This window comes from Pteropus vampyrus, unplaced genomic scaffold (assembly GCF_000151845.1).
Source record: "Pteropus vampyrus isolate Shadow unplaced genomic scaffold, Pvam_2.0 Scaffold257, whole genome shotgun sequence".
Classification (NCBI taxonomy): Eukaryota; Metazoa; Chordata; class Mammalia; order Chiroptera; family Pteropodidae; genus Pteropus; species Pteropus vampyrus.
The window spans coordinates 1,066,664-1,081,924 of record NW_011889038.1 but is presented as its reverse complement, the minus strand read 5'-3'; the positions used below and the strand labels follow the sequence as shown (position 1 = coordinate 1,081,924).

Genomic DNA, 15,261 nt, shown 5'->3' with positions numbered 1-15,261 from the left:
AGCTTGGAGCTGCAGACTGGGCCCAGGCCACCTGCAAGGGGACTGCCCTGTGGGGTTTGCTCCACCAGGCTGGGGCTGAGTGACACCTCTGGTGCCTGGGGCCCATAGCCCTGAGCTCAAAGGGGCCATGAATGGGGTGAAGAATGGGCTGGGGTCCGGGGTCCAAGACTGAACCCACCTGAAGGCTGCCGGGATGGGTGGGCCCGGAGCACAGGCAGGCAAGCTTGGTGACTCCCAACAGCCTGGACATGGCACACGCTCCCTCCCCTAAGGCAGATGAGCTCCAAGCACTGCAGAGAGGTCCAAGTCCTCCATCGCCCAGCCCTGGGCTTCCAGAATAAACAGGGCCAACTCCAAGTTCACGTCAGAACAGCCTTTATTGATGTCCAGTTGTGCACACCGTGGCCTCCCACCAGGTCCAAGTCACCCGCCGAGCATGGGTCAGGCCCTCCCGTGGGGACGTGTCACTGGGCTCCTCGGGGAAGGCAGTAGGTTGTATAGTTATCTTCCTAGGGGGCAACATCACTGCCCTGAAACCACACAACCTACTACCTCACCCCGCCAGCCCCCGGCTGTGGGAGGGCCTGCCGTCCACGCCACCGCGCCATGCCGGTCCCGGGTCCATGGACACCAGCGCTGGAGGGCTGGGCCGGCGCGGGGCGGGAGGGACATGCGGACGGCGCTTTGGTCTCCCCATGCACAGGGCGGCCCACGCCATCCACCTGCGGCGGTGGGCAGAGGGCAGGCTTGTGCCCAAGAGGCTGTGGTGTGCCCTGAGGACACCCCTCTCTCGTACTGCTGGGAAAGGCCGGTGACCAGGAATGGAGCCCTGGCCTCCCTCCCTCCCCCCAGGACAGAGGTGCTGCCTCTAACCAGAGCCCGGCACTGGGCAGGGCGGGCTAGGGGACGTAGGGGTGGCGGTGCTGACTGGGGCAGGCCCCGTGGGTCTCCCTGGGGTGCTGCCCCGCAACCCCAGCCCAGGCTCAGCTGACCCCACCATCCTCGGGCCCACACTCCTCCTCCTGGCGCACAGGAGCCTGACACCAGGGGCAGGGAGGGAGGATTGCAGACTGTCCCCCCAGGTCCGCCGGCTCTCGGGGCGGTGTGGGGGGAGGGAAGGGCATCTCCGAGCCCCGGCCCGCTCTGGGCCCTTCACCCAGTGCCTCCAATCCTCATTTGCCCATTTTTACAGATGAGGACACTGAAGACCAGAGAGGTCCAAGGACCTGCCCAAGGTCACACAGCGAGCGGAACCTAGGCCTTGCAGACTTCCTGCATGGCAGCCACTGACCCCCCGACCCCCATCCTGCCAAGGCTGCTCCCCGCACCCCTCCCCAGCCGGGGTCCTGGACGCTGTCCACCGCCGCTATTACAGCCACTTCAGGAAAGACAGTAGATTGTATAGTTATCCCATAGCAGGGCAGAGCCCCAAACTATACAACCTACTACCTCACCCCAAAGGGCCGTCAGTCTTGGCGCCGAGATGGATGCACTTCACGGCTTCGGGAGGCACCTCCTGGAGGGGGGAAGAAAGAGCTGCAGGTGAGCGGGGCTGGCGCCAGGCCCAGGGGCGCCGAAGGCGCGGGCTTCCAGCAGGTGGCTCAGCGTCCTGGGAGCAGCCCCACCGCAGTGGGGGCAGGAAACCGCCAAGCAGGGGCGAGACAGAAAGGCGGGGGAGGAGGGGAAGTCGGTGTGGATTCTGGGAAAGTGACTCGGGAGACTGGATGTCTCCCATCTGGACGAACGAGGCCATGATGTCCCGTGGGACTCCCGCACTGGTGACGCTGAGAAGGCTGTCATTTGTTAGAGGCCAGCGTGTCAGAAAGGTGCGGTGAGTCTGCACCTGGCCACCTCCCTGGCGACCTGCTGCTGCGAGATGAGCCTGTGGCCTCAGGCCTACTCTTGCCAGCCCCTGGACAGGCGGGCCCCCTCCCCGTGCGCTCTGGTCGGGCTGGGCCTGCTGTCCAGGGTGACCTGAGCTGTCCTCCCTTTGGAACAGGTTGCAGGATGCTGTTCTTTTCTTCCCAAAGGGAACCTGGCCCCCTGGGGACGGCGCGCACCTCCCAAGGGCCCCGAACTCAGTGCCTGAGAGCACAGAGTCAGCTTCGACAAACACCAACCACAGCCACCACCGCCGCCACCGCCTTCCTGGGGGACTCTGAGGAAAAGCTGGTGAGGCGAGCGGTAACGGGAGGTCATACGGCTGATGGGTGGCTGAGCAGAGGCTAGAATGAGGAGGGCTCTGAGCTCTCCTTCCCCCAAACCTCTTCCATACCCTTGCTAGCAGGCCACCTCCTCCAGGCAGGCAGCAAGCTGGGCCGTGCCATTTCATAAGCACAGGCCTGTTGAAGCTAAGATCACTGATCCCATTTTGCAGACGGAGAGAGGGCCTGGCCCCAGGTTGGGATGGGGGACAAAGAGGTGACTCTCGAGCTCTGCCAGGCTGGGCCTTGCCTACTGCCACAGAGAGAGGCCGTGTGCCCGGTCCCAATGAGCAGGGCAGCTACTGCTCTCTGAAGGACCCCTGGGCACCCAGTGCTGTACCCTTCTCCCCCAAGGAGCACAGAGTTTAAGTCCTGGGGCCCTCGGCTAGCGACGAAAACATCAGGGCCCGTGCCCAGCACCGTCCATGCACAGAATGAGGTGCAGTCACCTGGAGAAGCCACGAATGCCCGAGGCAGCCCCGCTCCCCTCTGGGGACCTGGCTGGCTGCGCTCACGGGCGCCCCATGTTCCCTCCAGGCCCTGGCAGGAAGTACGCGTGAGAGGGTCCCTGGTCCTGTCCCCATCTCCACCTGGACTCCCTGCTGGCAAACAGGACTCTCCTGGCAAAGCCAGCCAGGCTCTGGGGCAGGGGCTAAGGGGACAATGGCCAAGGGTCTTCCTTAGACCCCCCTCAATGGTGAGTGCTCTGGCAGGAAGATTCTGCCTTGTTTGTCGAGGGGCGTCCAGCAGCACCCAGCTTCAGCTCTAGAGCCTACACTGCCACCCCAGCTGGGAGCCAGGGACTGCCCAACGGGCCCACTCCCCAGGGTTGGCGAGGGGCAGGGAGACAGACACACACCCTGGCTGTCTCCACAAGCCCCCTCCCCAGACCCGCAGGCCCCCAGCCCAGTGTGGGAGACAGATACGACTTGACTCTCCGCAGGTGGCTTTTCTTCTTACTCCAGACCAGACTCACCTGTGTGACGTCTCGGGTCGACGGCAGGCGGCTTGGGTGTATTAGGGGCACATCCAGGGCTGGTTCACAGCTGGGTAGAGAGCGGGGCCACCTCGGGGACCGCCCTCGAAGCAGGATGAGCGGGGGTGGGGGCAGGAGGTTGCAGCTGTGAGCTCTGGGGAAGGAGACAGAGGGGTGAGCACTCCTCCCATCCACGCTGTAAGGAACCAAGGCTCCTTCAGGCCATGTCCAGTCTGATGGGGAGGCCAGACAGAACTTTCAGGGACCAGCAGGTCAAAGGTTCAATGTCACAAGTGCATCACGGGTAGATGAGGTGTGTCAGCTGGGGGTGCGCTGAAGAGCCGGCAGGAGGACACGGAAAGACGCGGCTTCAGCTGGAGGGGACAGCTGGGCAAAGGTCTGGCAGTGGACCATCAGGTCCCATCTCGAGACCTCTGTGCCAGACGGCGGGGCCCGGAGCAGACCCGGAGGGACACGGGTCTGAACACACCCCTCCCCATCATACACCCTTTCCCGTACTTCCCAGAGCCGGGCTGGTAGAAGGCGCATGCGGTGGTGCCCAATGTCACCCATGCCATCCTGTGAGTCACCCGGGCATTCAGCTGGAGTGGGCATGCACCCACACGGAGACCGGCCAGCCTGCTTCCTGAAGTGACTGAGAAGCTCGGGGATTCCTGTGGGCTCAGGCTGGCGAGGGTGGGGCAGGGGGCGAGGTGCCCCTCTCAGGGGCACTGTCCCGGCCCAGGGGCCCGTCCTGACTCCCAGCTCACCAGCTCACCGTGGGGAAGGCGCTCCCACCTCAGTGCCACTTCTGACCTGTTTGGGGTTTAGGAGAAAGGAACCGGCGTCAGGTGTGTCAGAGACGCAGCTGCATCTGTGTCCTCTGCTCTGTGCCTCCTCCCTGCGCCCCTCTGCCGCTTGCCACGGGCCCCACATTTCAGTCCGACCTGTCTCGCCGAGGCCTCTGGTCTGGGGCAAGAGTCCAGACGAAATGGCTGCTGTGGCCACCCACCCTGTGCTGGACGATGCCGGATCAGAGAGGACCTGAACGGTCAGGGCTCTGGCTCTCCCGTGCTGGTGCCAGCGCCATGCCAGGCTCACACGTGCTCTGGGGCCTGGAGGCTCCAGGGGAGAAAGGCCAGGCATTGTCCCCCTGTGCGCCTGGCCGTTAGAGAGACCTGGGCGGAGGGGAGTCCGAAACTCCCACTTCACAGAGAGGGCTCGGGAGAGGCTGAGGTTCCTGGACCCTGGTGACTGAGGCCTGGGTCCTCGCGAGGAGACCCAGGCAGGAGGCTCCGGGACCTGGCCGAGGCCTCGGCTGGGCTCACTTCGTGCCCTGCAATCCCACCAGCTCCGGCCCGTTCCAGCAGTGCCCTCCCGGATGACACGGGGGAAACTAGCAAGATCAGTCCCCAAGGGAAGAAACAGGTGTAAGACCAGGACGCGGCCAGACTGCTGGCCAGCTGGAGCACCACTCACATGAGCCCCAGATGCTAGACCTGGGGCCAGACCCCTGCGGTCTGCCCAGCCTTGCCCTGCACCGACCTCTGTGGCCCCACCTGGCCCTGGCTCCCCCACCCCAGGGGATGTCTGCCTCCTCCCCCCGCCCTCCTGGTCCGTCTGCCAGCCGTCCGCTCTCCAGGCCTTGGCCTTGCCTGTCCTCTGCCAGGAGCACCACCCCACTGGTTCCGGTTCCTGTTCCTTCGCCACGAAGGCCCCGCGTCTGTCGCCACACAGGTGCACCTCTCTACTGCCCACTGGGGGCCCCAACGTGAAGCTCGGCTCTGCCTGGCCCGGGGACAGCCTTGCCCTCCTGGGCCCGAGGCCTCCCGTCTGGAACTCGTGGGCTACGGCAGGGGAGTAGCTGGCGTGCGCGCTGCCTGTGAGCAGTGGCGGCATCCTGCGCCCCACCGGGGCCTGGGGCGGCTCCCACACTCACAGCCCACTCGGGCCCCCAGGTGACCCAGAAGCAGACACCGTGACCCCCAGCAGGGTCCCTACTCGGGCTTCGCTCCCACCAAGGGCAGGTTCACACAGAACCTGGCACTTGCTTTAGCCAACACCCCAGGGCTTATGGGGTGGGGGTGGGGAATGGGGTTGACATTGCTGGGTCTCTGGCCAGTTCGTGGTGATATCTGAGCTGGTGGGAGACAAGGCGCCAGTCCTGTGTGTTGGGGAGCATGGTTTGCTGGGTCTACCTGCCCTACAGCCCTCGGAGTGACCATGGGCCTCCGGCCTCTGGAGGGACAGCAGAGACCCCCCCTTCTCTTTGGGGAGGGGCCGGCGGGGGTCCTGAGACAGACCAAAGGAACCCCTCCAGCCAGCCTGGACGAGGCCTGGCAGCGGGGCTGGGCACGGGGCAGGAAAGGCTCCCCCGAGCACGGCTGCCGGGGAGTGAGCAGTCGGCACTCGCTCTGCCATCTGCCAGCTGCCACTGCCGGCCCTGCCCGTCTCGTAGCGTCTGCCCGTGGGCAGGGCGCTGGGCAGGCCCGGGGTGGGAGGAGCCAGGCCTGTGGGAACAGGTGTGTGGGGGGAGGTCTTAGTGGGCAGGTGGCCCTTTCAGAGCCAAGCGAATGTCTGGAGCAAATAAGGCAGACAGACGGTGTCACCCCGAAGTCACCTCGGGCTTGGCTTGGGGCCACCGGGAGCTGGGACAACCCCCAACGGCTGTCCCCCGCCACCATCGCCCCGATTAAGTTTCTCCCCATAAAGTGGCCAGTGTTTCTGCTCAGCAAGCCATGCCAACAATGGAGTCTGGGAAAAAGACTTGGGGGGTGGCATCCGGGGGGCGGGGCGCTCTGCAAACGCGCTAACAGGATGTGTGCACTGAGCACTGTGTGACCAATGGGCCGGGCCGGGGCCGCGCTCCCACTGTGTGCCAGGCAGGGCCAGGACGCCGGGAGAACGGCCGGGCACTCAGCGTATGGGGCGCCAAAACTCAGCATCCAAACAGACACTTTCATGTGAAGTTTAAAAAATGAGCTAATGCTAAAGTCCATGAAATAAAAATGTCGAACGTAAAGACAAGGTAGACCAGGGTCACTGAATTTTTCTTTTGCCTCAGGCTTCGACAGCTGGCCCAGTGCGGGGCCCAATGGCTTCAGCGTCTCCAAGACCACGCCATGGGGACAAAGGGCAAACCCAGACTTAGAATCAGGATTTCTCTGACCCCAGCTTCTTCGCAGGAAGCTGTACACCTCTGGGCCACGAAGGTGGGGGCGCATGTCACTCTCAGGCAGGAGCCCTGGCCCCAGGGTCAAGGTTAGACCCCAGCCCGCCTTCCTCCTCAGAGCCCCCTAGTGACCCCTTGTCAGCACCGCTGCTTGTAGGTCCCCTGGGACGGATGCTATGTGCTGCAAGTCGGGGTCTCCCATCGGTGGGAGTCTGCCTCGCCCCGGCTCCCTGCTGTCCCATCCCCAGAGACCTGCGAGCCCTCGGTGGAAGGTGGCTGGGCAGGGGGAACGTGTACTCCCCAGGGCAGGGCCAGGCCGTCCTTCGGCCCGATGCCGCCTCCCAGGGCAGGGCCCACAGTGGGGGCAGACGTCCCCTCAGGTGCCAGAGCTCAGAAGCTCCCAAGAATAACATCTGAGAAGCTAAGCGGTCCTAGCAGCCCAGGACCATGGGTTCCAGCCCTGCTCTGGGGGACACATCTACATCGTGGGGGACATGGGCTCAGGGGATTGGGAGTGGCTGGCTCTGGGGACTCCCAGGCCATGGCTCTGACCCCAGCTCTGAACTAACGATGGGCCTTGGGCAAGTTATTCAGGCCTTTGGCCTCAGCTGCCCACTCTGTGAAGTGGGGCCGGGGCTATTGGGAGGACCAGAGGTGCAGCCTGTGCCCGGGAGGGGGTGTCAGCCGGGGGAGCTGCTCACGCCCCAGGGCGAAGCTCACGGTTTGCTCAGTGTCCAAGGGAAAAGCCAGAACGCGGGGCCCTCCCCGACCCCGCTGGCGTTCGACCGCTAGGTAATCGTTTTAACCGCAAAGGCGCGTATTTATCTGAAAATATTCTCAACTCAGGCCGCAGTCTGGGTCACAAGGCAAGAAAAGGGGAGGGGGGGAGGACGTCATCATTAAAAGTACCAGGAGGCAGGGAGGCCTGGCCTGTGGCAGCCCCCCCGACACGGCTCCCCTGGGGCCGGCCGTTCCGCCCCCGAAGCCGGGCGCTCCTTGTCCCCAGGAGGCTCTGGGCTCGGCCTGGCATGTGGGACACCCGGGGCTGGCCTGGGCGGCTCACCGTCCCCAGAGGGAGGGGAGAGCCTGAGCAAACCTCACTTCTCGGCCACGAAACGTCCTCTCTGGGAACCGCAAGGAGGGGGCTCTGGGGCGCCGTCCAGCGACCTTCCCAGGCGGCAGGGCTTGGCTGGGCCACAGGGGTCCGGGGAAGGCAGCCCGCTCCTGGCTCGGGAGCCCTACTGTGCGCCCTGCCACCCGCAGCTGCCCGGGCAAACACGGAGCAGGGTGCGGCTGTCCCCGAGCGCCCGGCGCCACCCCGCCCTGCCGGGGACGTGGCGTCCGTCCTTTTCGAAGGCCCACACTTCTCTCGAGTGCCAGTCCCTACTTCTCCCGGCGGAACATTCTGTGAGCTTCTACCGGGAGTTCCACCGCCCTCTGCGGACCTGACGGCCGGGTGCCTGCGGGCGGGCACGCCGCACCCCTGTCCACCCACTGAGGCCGGCGGCCGACGCTGTCCTGCAGTGCATGGCGCCAGTGTCCTCCGCACAGCCCTCGGCCCCCCGAGATGCCCCGAGGCTGCCGGGGCCCCCGCAGGAGCCCGGCTCTGACCACGCGCCCCGGCCCGGTCCGCGGCGTCTGCCCTGCGGGGCCCGGGGCCGCCACCCGCCCTGCCGAGGTGCCGCTGTGCCAAGGCTGGGCGGGGGCCGCGCTGGGCTCCGGCCAGGCCTCCCGGGGCCGTGGGCGGCAGTGGCCGCCCTCCCTCCCCCGTCCCCCAGGGCTGCCGCCCGCCTCACACACGAAATGGCGGAGGGCCGTGGCGGCCATTTCGTGAGCCCCTGGAAGACAGAGGCAGCCGGCGGCCTGAGCAGGGGACGTGCCCCGAAGCGGCAGCGAGGAGGAACGTCCAGCCTGGAAGTGCGGCCGCCCGCCCTGTGCTGAGGCCTGGGAAGGCCTGGCCGGAGAGGTGGGCAGGGAGGGCCGCTTCTGGAACCTTCTCCCTGCCCAAGCTCCCAGCTTCCCTGAGGTGCTGGGGCCCCGTCACCCCCTTCGAGGGGCTCTGGCTAGTGCCAGGATGGACTCTGCCCAGGGCACTGGCGCCTGTGCCTTCCCACCTCACAGGGGAGGCGGCCTGGCCACTGACAGGGGCGCTGACCACTGACGGGTCACAGGGGGTGAACGCAGGCTTGCGGCCCCCCAGACTGCGCAAGGTGGTTCTCACTTGTCCGAGGTCGGGGCAGCCTCTGGTCAGGTGTCCTGAGAGGCTGGCACTCCAGGGACACTCAGCACATACCACCCCCGTGGTCGAGGTCAGCCAGGCCAGGCGGCTCCTTCCTGCCCAGTGCCAGTGGGCACAGGGGCAGTCGGCAGCACTGGGCGGCCACCGAGGACACATGGGGAGGACTTGCCGTAGGATGCTCAACCACACCCCTCACGACCTCCTTTGGCCGCAGCTCCACACCTGGCTATACCAGTCCCAACCACTTCTCGAAACTCATGGCCTCTGCCCTATATGGTGACAATCCACCCCTCACTGGTGTCCCCACTGCCCTGGCAAACACCCGCTGGCCTGGAGCCTCTGAAGAGCAGGGCGCGGCCGACAGCGGGCACACAGCGAGTGCCTGGGTCACACTCTGCGGGTGTGAACAAACAGCCGTCCTCACCAAGGACTCCTCCCAGGAGGAGCTTCTCCTCGGAGCTTCCCATAGGTGCCTGGTAGGGGAAGAGTGAGCCTCACAGCTGCAGGACCCTGGGTTCGAGTCCCTGTTTGCTTGACATGGCTGCAAACATGCCTGTCACTTCCTGGGCACACAGTTCCCGTCGGAAACGGGGCAAGTGCAAACACCCACTACCTCTGACCTGCCAGGCCCTGACTCGAGCTTCACCCCCGGGCGGCTCAGTCGGTGTCTGTTACAGCCCGATCTACAGGTAAGGAACAAGCTCAGAGAGGCTCAGTTACTGCCACAGTCACACAGCCAGCAGGGGCCACGGTTCTCCCAGGTGTTCTGGGGATGAGACTGAGACCGAGAAGTGTCTGTTTATCTGCGAGGTCGCACGGCCACTAGAAGGGCCAGACTCCTCCACACCAGAGGATGCCAGGAAGCACCACGCCTGAGACATTCACTCTCCCTTCCTCAATGAGCACTGAGGGCCTTCGGGATCCCCAAGCCCCCGAAGCCGGCCAGGCTGGGTGGGCTCTGTTCTCACCCCCTCACAGGTGGGAACAGGGCCTGCAAGTTCAAGCAAGTTACTGTCTCCTCAAACCTTTGATGCTCCCGCAGCCCAAGCTGTCATCCTGCAGAGCCCCCAATTGACCCAACACCCCTCCAGGCGGCAGGCGAGGCCAAAACTGGGCTACTCCCAGCCCCCCGTCTCCATTTCTGGATGAGTGGAGTAGAGCTGATGAGTCGGCCTTGCTGGTGGTGATGCTGGGGCTGAACAAGGGGGTGACGCCTATCCCGGGCCTCGGCCACTGTGCACGGCCCCCATCGCTCTGGCCTGGGAACCTGCTGCCCCTGGGACCCCCGTCCTCCTGGGGACACGCCCTTGTGGCCTCCTGCATGTCTGTCAGGGTTTGGGGGTCAGGACCAGGTGCCCTAGCAGCTGTGAGGGACACACCTCTTGGGGCCTGGGTTTCGTTTGGACACCGGAGACTGCCATCGCTGCCCTGAGCTAGGACCTGAGCTGGCTGGCCTGGGGCAGAGCCCAGCGGGCCCCATCGGACGCCCGGGGCCAGCTGCACCCGCAGGCCCCGTTCCCCCAGCACGGCCCCCGCAGTTTCCGCTAGGCTCTGCGTCTCCTCTCTCCCCCGGGCCCTGCCCTGCTTTCTCGCTGCCTCCACGCTGTTCTTCCCTGTCCTCCATTATCTCCCCCCACGTCTCCACTTCCCCCTCCCTGGTGTCCCCAGGGGCTCCCCCCCTCCCCACCCATGTCCCACCCCACCCTCAGGCACCGGCTGGTGTAGGCCCTGCGTGCAGACACAAAAGCCCTACAGCGTCTGCGGAGTCTGGCAGGCGAGCGGAACCTATAAACACGCAAGGCCCAGATGGCAGAGGGGTCCTGGGCCCAGATGCGGCAGTCTGGGGTCCTCTCCACACAGACCGGGGAGGCGGGCCTGCCCCTGGCCAACACGGGGAGGGAGCTGATGTTTGTCTGGCCTCACAGACTTCCCAGGAGGCTTGAATCAGCCAAGTGGGCCCGACAGTCTGCACTCGGGAAGGGAGGGGCGGGCAGGCTCTGAGGACAACAGGCCCCCTGTCGGGGCCATGAGGCAGCCATGACAGGCCAGGACCTTCTCCACCGCTGAGCCCGAGCTCTGCTCCACCGAACCGCCCATGCTCACCCAGCCCAGCGCTGGGCGCCGCCACGGACATGCCGAGACGGCCGGCTGCTCTCAAAGGGAGCTTCTCGACTGATGTGCAGATGGGACCCCAAAAGACTGTCCTGATCCCGCTTCCTGGGGGAGACCTGGCCGAGCCCCTGACTGCTCGCAGACCCTGGACTATTGGCTGCAGAAACAGGGGGGCGGAGGGCCGGCGGGGACCCAGCTGAGCCCACGCAAACGTGCGAGAGGTGCCCACCTGTTCCTCGCTCCTCCAGAGGCCGTGGGGGGTGTGTGCGTGTGCGTGTGCATGTGCGTGTGCGTGTGTGTTCCACAGCGTGCGTGCCCTGTTTCCAGCATGCCCTGTCAGGGGTGGTACCTGGAGGGAGGGGGTGGGTAGTCCCGAACGTCAACATTCAAAACACTGCACTGACCTGAGGGAGGCCACAGTCATCTAAGCTTCAGGCGTCACTGGGGAACAAGGTGGTCAGGAAGAAGGGGTGACACCTGGAAGGAGAGAGGGGCACTGGTTAAGTCTTGCGAGGCCCCCCGGTGTGTGTGGGGCACACGTGTCCCACAGAGGTACCCTGCCCTAAGACCCTGTGAAGACCAGCACGGCTCAGAGGCTACCCAAAGCCTTTTGCCTTTTGGGGGACCATAAAGGGCCAAAAACTCTGCATATCTATGTGAATTTGTACCTGAAACACTGGGGTTGAAACACCCCTATTTTCTGGGGCCACTCCTCCAAAGGGCAGCGGATGGCATCAGGTGGCTGCAAAGACGTGGGGGCCAGATGCGAGTTCGAAGTCGGGCTCAGCGGGCCGGATGGGGAGCAGGCGCTCAGGGCCCCTCTCGGCCTGGGCTCTTAGGACGGGGGGAGTTCAATGAAATGGCGCGTGAGGGGCCAGGAGGGTGGGGGCGACGCAGCTGGGGGGCCGATGGCACGCGGCAGCCCACGGAAGCCTTTGCTCTGCGCCCTCGCTCCTGGTCCTGGTGTAGGGTCTCTTCCACCCTCGGGGACTCTGGGCCCCGCTGCAGGCTGGGGCTCAAAAGGGCGGGGTGGTGCTGGGGTCTCCTGATAGATGGGGCCACATTCCCCTCCTGGCTGGGCCACCCGGCTCCCAGGTCACCTCGCTGTCCAGGCCCAGGGCAAAGGCCATCTTACCTGGGCTGTGCGTTCCTAGAGCATCTTCCAAAGGCCACTGTGGGACCCCCTCTCTCGGGGGTGCTCTGGGATCAGACACGTTCTGCAAGACACAAGGTGACCAAGGAGTCAGCTCAGCGGGCCTGGTGGGACGTGACCCCAGGAACGAGGAGGGGGCTGCAGGAACCGGAGTGCCCAGAGGTTCGGAATTTCACTTGGAGGTGAAGGACCACAAGGAAAGCCTCGTGTGACTGTCCCGCACCACCCCGAAACAACCCCCGACCGCTGGCTCCCTCGCAGTGTCTGCAGAAGGGGGCTGGCAGGTCTTGGGGTGCCTGCTCCTGGCAGAGTGCAGTCATCCCTTCTCAGCGCCCCACACCCTTTGCTCGGCCCTGCCTTGGCACCTACTGCTCCCTGGGGCTGGGATGTCCTCCCGCCATCAAAGGCCTACTTCCTGTCCACGCTGTAGTCACCTCCTCAGGGAGGCCTCCTGGGCCAGGGCTCCCCCATAGGCTGCAGGTCCCTCAGAATCAGCTCATAGATAGTTGCACTGCCTGTCTCCCCCAAGGCTGGCAGCTCTGCAGCAGGGGCTGCCACTCATGCAGCTGTGTGTCCCCTGGCCTAGTGGGGTGCCGGGCACGCAGGAGGCACCCATGATGACAGGAAGTGCCCCCTACTTGCTCTTGGAACAATGCCCACGACCTGGGACTTACAAGGTACAGCGGGACTTTGGAACCTTCCCGAATTAGCCAGTGAGGGGACACCCAGGATCAACCGAGCAAGGACACCACGGCCTGCAAGCTGAGTGAAGGCCCAGGAGCCAGCGTCCAGCTCAGGGCAAGCCCAGGCCGGGCCCCTCTGCTCCCGCCACTCTCTGGGGTCACGTACGCCTCGGGGCATGCAGCGTCCCCCGCAGCAGAGTGGCTCACTGTGACAACACGCGGCAAATCCAGCCCAAGACCCCACTGGCCACAGCGGGGAGACCTCCTCGGCTTTGGCCAGAACCCCGGGCGGATGAGGAATCTGCGCCCAGTCCCTTCTCAAACCTCTGCCCAGGCCGAGTGTGAGGGGGGTGACCAGGAGGAGGGAGGGCGCTGGGCACCACGTCCCCGGTGCCCACCTACGCTCCTGAGCACACCAGGCACACATGAGGCTCCCGCAGACCCCCAGAGGCAAGAATGCAGCTGTCCCCAACCTCTCCGGGGCACAACCATCGGCAGTCCCTCTCACCCAGAACTGGGCTCGTGCTCTTTAGATGGACAGGGCGAGAGCTGTGAGAACCGCCTGCCCGGGCTGGGAGCCACCCGGTCACCACGTTAGCTCACAGCTTCCTCCTCACTGTCCTTGGTCCCTGGCACTGGCTTTCCTGGGGCTCGTGCGGCCCTAAGAGGCTGGAAGGGACCTGGTGGTGGCTTCCCAAGGGTGTGCTCAGACTCCCAGCCCTGACGTGCAGGTTGAGCCTGCAGCAGCAAGCCCCGTGCAGACAGAGACGAGAACCTGGGAGCCCAAGGCGCCCTGTGCGCATGGTGTGGGCTCAGGACCCCGAGTCAGGTAGCTCTGGGTTGTCATCCTACCCCCTCACTTGCTGCCTGGAACCTCTCTAAGCCTCAGTTTCCCCAGCTGTAGGATGGGGCCTCTGGCCCCAAGCACATCACTGACCTACCTATTGGAGGGGGGCACCCCGAGAAGGGGCTGCCTTGAGCCCCACAGCCCTCGCCTAATACCCGAGACGCCCTCCCCGCCTCTTCCCAGCAGGATCGGCTGAATATACCCCCACTCTGGGGCCCAGGAGTGCAGTGGTGCTGGGTAACACCCCTGGGCCTAACTGCCTGAGGCGCAGGAGACGCCCCCGCCCCATGGCATGGTTGGGAAACCCCGCTTGCTGCTCCGTCATGTGGAACACCTGGACTGGGGTATATCTCCAGGTGGGGCTGACGGGACAGCAACCCTGGGGCCTACCCAGGAAAGGACCCCGAAACAGCACCAAGAGCCGATGGGGCGCACACCCACTCTTCCCTCTGGACGGCAAGCGCAGCCTAGCTCAGGCTCACAGGGCACCCCCATGGGCGGCTCACCACAGCGCCCACCCTCCAGCGCCTGAGGGCCTGCTTTTCTGCAAAAGGCCCAATTCCACGTGACTCTGGCTGACGCTGGCGTCGGAGTACAGGCTTCCAGCGTCCAGGAGCAGGTGAGGCAGAACAGGACAAGGCCACGCAGGCCACCCGCGCCCACTCTGGACACACACGGTGTGTGGAGTTTCCATCCTGACAGGTGAGTGGCCCTCCAGCTGCATGGCAGGTGTGCTCTGGGCCCTGGCTCAGTCCCTGACACACACAGGTGCCACACGTGGCCATGGCTGGAACACTCACGAGGACAGGCGCCCAGGGGACCGTGCCGGGGCCAGGGCGTGCCCTCCGATCTTGGAAAAGCATTTATAGAATGCCCTCCCTCCAGGACACTCAGCTGCCCCCGATCCTTCCACCCCCTGTCCCAATGACGGCCACAGAGAAGTGAGGCCGAGCGACCGCTGGGGTCCCGTGCAGGGAGGTCCCGTCTGGCACATAGGGGTGCCTGGCCACATCGGCCCACGCGGCCAGCCCGTCCTTACTCTCTGCCCGTGTCCAGTCACCGTGCTCTGAGGTGGACAAATGTGTCACTTGTCCTCGGCGCCTTTAAGAATCTGAGCAAGCATCACTTCCCCTTGGGGCTAGCGGAGCCTCGTGAAGCTGTCCTCTTCCTCAAATCATGTGGTGGGGGAGAGGATGGCCAGGGCCCTTGTCTGCATCAGGGTCACAGGGAACGCCACACTGGTGTCCCTGAGGAGCACAGCAGCCCCAAGTTCCAGCAGCCAGCTGCGGGGTGGCCCGGGCCACTGGGTTCCCGGCTTGGCTCGGCCTGCTGACCCTGGACGGGCCCCCTCACCTCGCCAGGCCTGTTTCCTCCCTGTAACAGGGAGAGCGATGCCTGCCCCACAGGGCTCCACACACGACTGCAGGCGATGCAGGCTCTGCGCCTGGCGGGGTTGGTGGGCGCACCCATCGCTGACACCCCGGGGCCCTGGGAGGACCTGTGAGAACGCACTCGGGCCTGGCGCCTGGAGGAATCCCTCCCAGCCTCTAGCCTGTCCCCGGCCTGGGGCCTCGGTGGGTACTGCCGGGGGCAGGCGGCAGGGCAGGAGGCTGAGCCCCTGCTGTGGACCAGAGCCGCAGGCACACGGACCCCCAGGAGGCTCTGCCCCTCCTCGTCCACTCCTGTCTTCAGCATGAAACATCCTCCCCACACGAGCTAGTTGCTGACGGCGATGAACACAGTGTGCCCTTGACTCACACGGGAAAATGCCCTGGGTCACGCCATGCCGAACGCCCAGGGCCTCACGGGGACCCGGGGCACGTCCAGAGAAGTCAGGAGTCGGCCGGCGGCCACATCCTCCAGCCTGAGTTTGCC

General features: G+C 65.3%; 2 protein-coding genes across 2 annotated transcripts in view; both read right to left on the bottom strand.

Moving 5' to 3' along the window:
* Window positions 1–556: 556 nt before the first annotated feature.
* LOC111729351 lies at window positions 557–5,115 on the bottom strand. Its single transcript, XM_023520353.1, has 2 exons — window positions 3,959–5,115; window positions 557–3,334 (listed from the first exon to the last, which is right to left on the bottom strand). The coding sequence occupies exons 1-2, from the start codon at window positions 5,077–5,079 to the stop codon at window positions 2,977–2,979; spliced, it is 1,479 nt and encodes a 492-aa protein (XP_023376121.1). The 5' UTR covers window positions 5,080–5,115; the 3' UTR covers window positions 557–2,976.
* Window positions 557–15,261, bottom strand: part of LOC105302045 — a 28,056-nt gene continuing 13,351 nt past the window's right edge. The window contains exons 6-10 of the mRNA XM_023520345.1: window positions 11,839–11,920; window positions 11,372–11,537; window positions 11,108–11,180; window positions 3,181–3,996; window positions 557–1,516 (exon numbers count right to left, since the gene is read on the bottom strand). Coding sequence (XP_023376113.1) covers window positions 11,135–11,180; window positions 11,372–11,537; window positions 11,839–11,920 — 294 coding nt within the window. The 3' untranslated portion in view covers window positions 557–1,516; window positions 3,181–3,996; window positions 11,108–11,134. The remainder of the gene's footprint in view (window positions 1,517–3,180; window positions 3,997–11,107; window positions 11,181–11,371; window positions 11,538–11,838; window positions 11,921–15,261) is intronic.